The 6451-nt window shown below is 42.8% G+C and overlaps 1 protein-coding gene across 1 annotated transcript; it reads right to left on the bottom strand.

Moving 5' to 3' along the window:
• Window positions 1-739: 739 nt before the first annotated feature.
• LOC112078129 (Na(+)/H(+) exchange regulatory cofactor NHE-RF2) lies at window positions 740-5988 on the bottom strand (the record flags this gene model as incomplete). The annotated part of the gene is made up of 4 exons (XM_024144451.2): window positions 740-3750; window positions 4437-4657; window positions 4819-4972; window positions 5776-5988. Coding segments are annotated over 4 exons (750 nt in total), but the record flags the coding sequence as incomplete, so codon positions are not given.
• Between the last annotated feature and the right edge of the window lie 463 nt (window positions 5989-6451).

Below are 6451 nucleotides of genomic sequence, written 5' to 3'. Positions count from 1 at the left end.
CAGCACGGCCCCCCTTAGACACAGGTCTAGGATCAGGTTACACCACTCAGTACTCAAGCATTAATCATTAGGGGAGTCTAATACACAGCTGGTCTTACATCAGTGTCTATGGGCAACTTCATCCTACTTCTGGGGTGTAATTCAGAGACGTGAAACACTTTGAACGTTGCATATAGAAATGGATTGAATAGAGTTCACACCATTCTCTGTTCTATCGGACAGGCAATAATTTCTGTTCTGCATGATACATTTCTATCTGAATGTTCTGTCGGTTACATCCTCCTGAGAAGACCCCTGTTTAGCATGTCTCTGTTTAATCAATGAATCAAACGGTATTTTTACAGCACATTATTTACACCGCGGTTGGTTCAATGTGCTTTAACGTTATAATAAAGGATGCTCCTGTAATTCATTGGCTGGGGAGTTGTCTCCATCTGGTGACCACAGCGTGTAACTGCACATCTCTGAGCTAGTGAGACCATACACTTGTTCCTGCTTTCACTTTTCACATGTCTACATGTTTGGCGTCACTGCCTTTGACAAGTGGGATCTATCTACCATATATCACTATAAAATATGTGAGAAAATGTCCCCTCAAAACACATTTAAGAACTATTCTAGATCATATTGATTGTAAAGAGATGGTGCAACAAAAGAGAAACCATACCATTGCTCATCTACAACGATACATTAAAACAATACATAACCACAGTGTTATACATTTATTTTGTCATTTTATTTCATATTAATGTCCAGTCCGCGTTGTGCTCATATAATAGCCTTAGTTACAGTAGATACAAATKTATAACTGGAGATATGATCAAATTAAATGTAACTTAGTTACATTAGATACAAATCTACAACTGGAGCGATGATCAAATGAAAAGTAGCTTAGTTACAGTAGATTCATATCTACAACTGGAGAGATAATCAAATTAAAAGTAACTTAGTTACATTAGATACAAATTTACAACTGGAGAGATTATCAAATTAAAAGTAAGGCCGGGATTCAATCCGATCACTCTTTGTCAGCTATTCACCTTTTAAAGGCAATGTTCCCGCGATCGCAAAAGACCGCATTCACGGCAAATTCTGCATATGTCGGCTCAATTGTTAATGACCTTTAAATGTCAAGCGTGCTACAACGCAGTTCTAGCGCTGATCTGATTGAATCCCGGCACTGCGACATCGTTCTGCACTGAAACTAGCTTAGCCTCGTATCCAACTTGTCAAATCAACTAAAATGGATCCATTTATTAATTCCTCTCAAAAGAGATGAATGTTTGAGGACAATGAAAGTGTGATGCAACCACAAACAATAATATGATTAAACAAATATAAACAAATCTAGAGCTTAACCTGGCTCCTCACATTTCTTCCTTCAACTCAGAGTTCTGTTCTGGACAGCAGAGACAGACAACGCTAACTGAGTGTGTCTTACTTTATAACYGGGAATTGTAACAGAATAAAAACCAAATATTTAAATACYAGAAGAACACAGTTTGTAAACAAATTGCTAATAATATCATAGAATAATATAACTCAGTCATAATCACATAAATAGTGTYTTTATCTTAATGGCCAACCGTTCAGGCATTTGTTGGCCTACASATTCACACACRTCTCTCTCTGCAGTTTAGGCAACATTTATGCAGTAGAGTTCAATCAACCCAATGCAACACACTTCCCTATGTTCCTCCTCTTCACTCATTTACAAATGACTTTAGTAACTCGTATCTCTTCATCTGAAAATCCATTGAGATACTGGATTCTCTCTCTCTCTGTCTCTCGTCCTCTCTCTTCTCCTGTCTCTCTCTCTCTCTCTCTCCCCCTCTGTCTCTCTCTCTCTCTCTCTCTCTCTCTCTGTCTCTCTCTCTCTCCCCCTCTTCTCTCTCCCCCTCTCTCTCTCTCTCTGTAATAGAGTTGGATTTGTAACCTCCCTGGCAGCCTGAACTGTCTCACACGCGTGACGCCCATCACACTCATTGGAGCGTTTGTCTCTGTTTCTCAGCGTCAGACTCTCTTCATCTCACGGTCAGATGACTAATTCATCCCGTCAGTCTCTGTCCATCATTCAGACGTCCGTGTATATGACGTCATTTCAGACGTCCGTCCGTCCGTGTATATGACGTCATTCAGACGTCCGTGTATATGACGTCATTCAGACGTCCGTGTATATGACGTCATTCAGACGTCCGTGTATATGACGTTATTCAGACGTCCGTGGATATGACGTGATGTGGTYCCTACCTACCTAATTTATACATCTGAGAAGCTCGCTTCTATACTCTCAAAAGTGCTCTGTAGAACCATTTGTCCCTGTAGAACCCTCTGGAAAAGGTTCCARGTAGAACCAGGTCAGGTCAGACGAAACCCCTTTAGGTTCCAAATAGCAACCTTTCAAGAGTTCTATTTGGAACCAGAGGTTCTATTTGGAACCAGAGGTTCTATTTGGAACAAGAGGTTCTATGTGGAACCAAAAAGGGTTCAATATGATCTGAAAAGAGTTCAGTCTGGAACTCTGGATAATAGTGGTCGGCATCGCCGTCTCGTGAGACCGTAGAGTTATTGTGCCTTGGAGTTAGGTGTTAGCGCAGCATCTGCTGGGACCGTGAAGTCCAACCCGTGAGAGGAAGACTCGGCCACAGGGGTCACATCTGTAGGCCGGCCCGGATGTTGTGGTGTCCTGACCTTCTTACCTCAGTCAGATCTAATACAACTAGGATCAGATCCTTCCCTCTACATTTCATTGTATTCATTATGACATAAAAAAACTGAAAACTGATCCTAGATCAGAACTCCTACTTTGAGAYACTTTGTGGATACAGGCCCACATCTCAGTCTTTTGGGAAACAATCAACCCTGTTTTTCTGTGGAGGGTAAAGAGGTGGGGTGGGGTTCGGTGTGTGGCGGTTGGGCCAGTGAATGTTTCTTACTAGTTGCTATAGAAGGACAAAAAACTTTCAGTAAAGTCACAGCTCCGAGAAATGTTTAGTAGCCATGGAAACAAAGTGCCAAATGTAACCGAGTCAATTATCCTGGCTAAATAAACAACATGRTTTATCCTCATCCTAAGGTACTGTAATAATCCATAGTAGTGGCATATGGAGGTGTAGCAGACATGAGACGATCATRGCTGCTCATGGTCACGTGATGAGGTAGCCCCGCTTGTGACTTCACAATTAGTGTTGGCCCTCAGACCATAGGGAATTTCCTCTTTGTCTAATGGTTCAGATGTTGGTTTGGCCCGTGGGAGACCAGGGTTCAAATCCTGCTGGGGACAGAGGCTTTCTGTGTTTTTCACAGAATTGTTTAGGAGCCTTTTTTCTTGATTGGCTGGTGAAGCTCTGTCACATGACACACCATAACGAACGTCAGCCGTGCGCAGCGGTGTTAGTCCTATCGCCTCTCACCTAAGAACATTGGCTGCCATTTTCTATTAATTTCCCACGATTAAATTGTCTCCGGGCTGATGATCTACTGCGCACGGCCAACAGTAGTTATGGTGTGTCCTTGTGACAGATCTTCACCAACCTTGAAGGACTTAAGAACATTGTTGTGAAGGTTCTGTGTGGTTCTGTGTGGTTCTCAGAAGTTGCTGAAGATCTCCTGTTTCTTGCTCCAGTCCATAGGGGGCGCTCTCTTCTTGCCGTGTTGGGCCCTCTCTTTGGCCTCTGCTGCCGTGGGGCTCAGATGCAGTCCGCTGTCCAGGAACGGGTCCGAAACACGCCGCTCATAATCCTCAGGGACCTAGAAGAGAGACACATACGCAGGCATGCACACACACATGTATTCAGAGAACACGTATTATTTGAGTATCTGATATTTCAACTTTTTTTTGTGATTTTAGTATTTTTAAAATACACAGCCCAAAACAAGTACTTTTATTTGAGTATTCTAATGGTTATTTGTAAAAACCAAATTGTATTTGAGAGTAATTTCAAATACTTATTTCAAATACTATTTTCAAATACCTGAGTTAAATGTATGGGAGTGTGTTTGAGTCAGTGTATTTTTTATTTATTTTACCTTTATTTAACTAGGCAAGTCAGTTAAGAACAAATTCTTATTTTCAATGACGGCCTAGGAAACAGTGGGTTAACTGCCTGTTCAGGGGAAGAACGACAGATTTGTACCTTGTCAGCTCGGGGATTTGAACTTGCAACCTTTCGGTTACTAGTCCAACACTCTAACCACTAGGCTACCCTGCCTAGTGAGTATTTGAGTATGAGTATTTGAGTATTTTCAAAATACATAAAAAATATTAAACTACTTTTCTTTTCAAATAAAATATATCTGAATACTTACTTTGAATGTATGTGAAAGTAACTGAGATATCTGAAATAGTATTTGAACCCAGTTCTGCACATATTACATACATGTTACATATTACAAACCATAAACTATCTACAGGATATACACACACACACACACACCTGAATGCTCATATCTGAGCTGCTGAATTCTGATTGGGTAGTCGAGCCACGTGAGTACTGGGATGCTGAACTCCCATTGGTCTGTGAATTGGGCGAGCCGTTTGTGATTGGTGAGCCCATCAGGGTGACATTGATGATTGGTGGATCCATTGGAGGGAGGTCAGTGGTTGAAGAGGGGGTGGGTGGGGCGCTGTCTGTCATTGGCTCGTCCACATAGACCTCTGGAACACAGGAACAAACCACATGAGCAACTTGACAGAATCCTTAGAGATGAATCCTTCAAACTGAAATGAGTTTGTGGTCATTAATGGTTTAGATGCAAATATGGATTTCTGTCCTTAAAAAAAAGAGAGAGCGAAAAGAAAGACAGACATCCTTTGACCTTTGACATGTGTGCTGGTGGGCGTGACCCCGAGCCTCTTGAACAGCTCGTCTGTTTCCGCGTCGACCACCAGTAGGCATGTCTCGTCCCCCCCGCCACGTATWAACGACACCACCTCTGAGTGTCTCAACGCCTCGATGTTCACTCCATTCACCTGGGGGAGGAGAGCAGGAGGAATTCATGACTGGATGGATGTTCTGAGCCACATTTAAAATGCTTATAGAGTTTATAGAGCTGCCTGAACCATTTGCCTCCATTTACCTGGGGAGGAGAGGAGTAGTTTTACAGGCAGACATTGGAAATAACAATTTGTTCTTCACTGACCTGCATGAATCTCTGTCAGGTCTAATCTCTGATTTATACATCTAGGACTGATTTTAAACTGGATTTGAAAATACTTGCTTTATTGCAAAATGTATATATTTTTTGTGTGTGTGTGTCAATTGTGACTATAAAAACACTAATGTATGTATATTGTATTACTAGCGCCAAGTTGGGTTTTAGCAGTTTACACAAAGCTGGGCAGTTACACAATCCGTCCACGGGTTTGGCACATGCGCCTCCAGTCCCTGTGACTGGATGTAAGTTTAGAGAGAAGGGCATGATTGCTGTAATTTCTGCTTTAGTTTAAAGCTCCGTGGCAACTTTAATTTAGCATAGTCTTCTCTCTCGTCTCTTCTCTCTCTTCATCCTAGCACATTCCTACTGTGTCCTGAATCACACACACCAACAGCAAATGCAGCCCACTCTTCTTCCCTTGCCTCCTGCCATCCCTCCATTCTGCGCCTCCCCAGCTATACCGCTAAGCGGTAACCTAACTTGCCCAAAGTCCATGTAATCAGCTCTTATCTAAACTACATCTCATCTGTGTGTGTGTGTGTCTGAGGTAAAACACACACACACACAGACTGCCTCTCTCTCTCTCTCTCTCTCAATCTGGGCCTACGTTCCACCAGCCTGTCCGGTGGTCTGAGGGTTGCGGTTGGGCGGGAGGACGCGCGGGGTCACGCTCGCGTATGAACTGTCCTTCCGCAGTGTTCTGTCACTGTGGCAGGGTTGAACGCCGTATCCCAGCTCCCCCTTCACGCATGTGACACACGGCCGGTGGGAGGAGGTCCACTGCTCGGCATGGGGAAACTTGTATCTGACCGGACGCTGTCTCGATGGAAACTACAGAGAGAGAGACAGAGAGAGAGAATAAGAGAGAGAGGATACACAATGAAAGAAAAGTTGAACATTGTAATGTTAAAATCCTAAGTTCTAATTTGGTTCAGTAGTGGTGGAGACGTGAACATCAAAGAGTATTGCTGATGACAGCTTTTGAGATTGATATGACCATTAACCAGAGACAGTGAGTTGAAGACATAACAAACAAACAAACAGAGCAGTGAGTGAAGACCATAACAAACAGACAGTGAGTGAAGACGCAAACAAAACAAACAAACAGACAAGTGAGTGAAGACCATACCAGACAGACAGTGAGTGAAGACGGAAACAACACAGACAGTGAGTGAAGGACCATAACAGCAGAGCGTGAGTGAAGACGCGTAACAAACAGACGTGAGTGAATGACGCATAACAAATCAAACAGAACAGACAGTGGTGAAGACGGCACATAAAACAGACAGTGAGT

The sequence above is a fragment of the Salvelinus sp. IW2-2015 genome, unplaced genomic scaffold (assembly GCF_002910315.2).
Source record: "Salvelinus sp. IW2-2015 unplaced genomic scaffold, ASM291031v2 Un_scaffold5288, whole genome shotgun sequence".
Taxonomy (NCBI): Eukaryota; Metazoa; Chordata; class Actinopteri; order Salmoniformes; family Salmonidae; genus Salvelinus; species Salvelinus sp. IW2-2015.
Note: the sequence above shows the minus strand (reverse complement) of the source record. Positions and strands in the feature narration are given on the sequence as shown.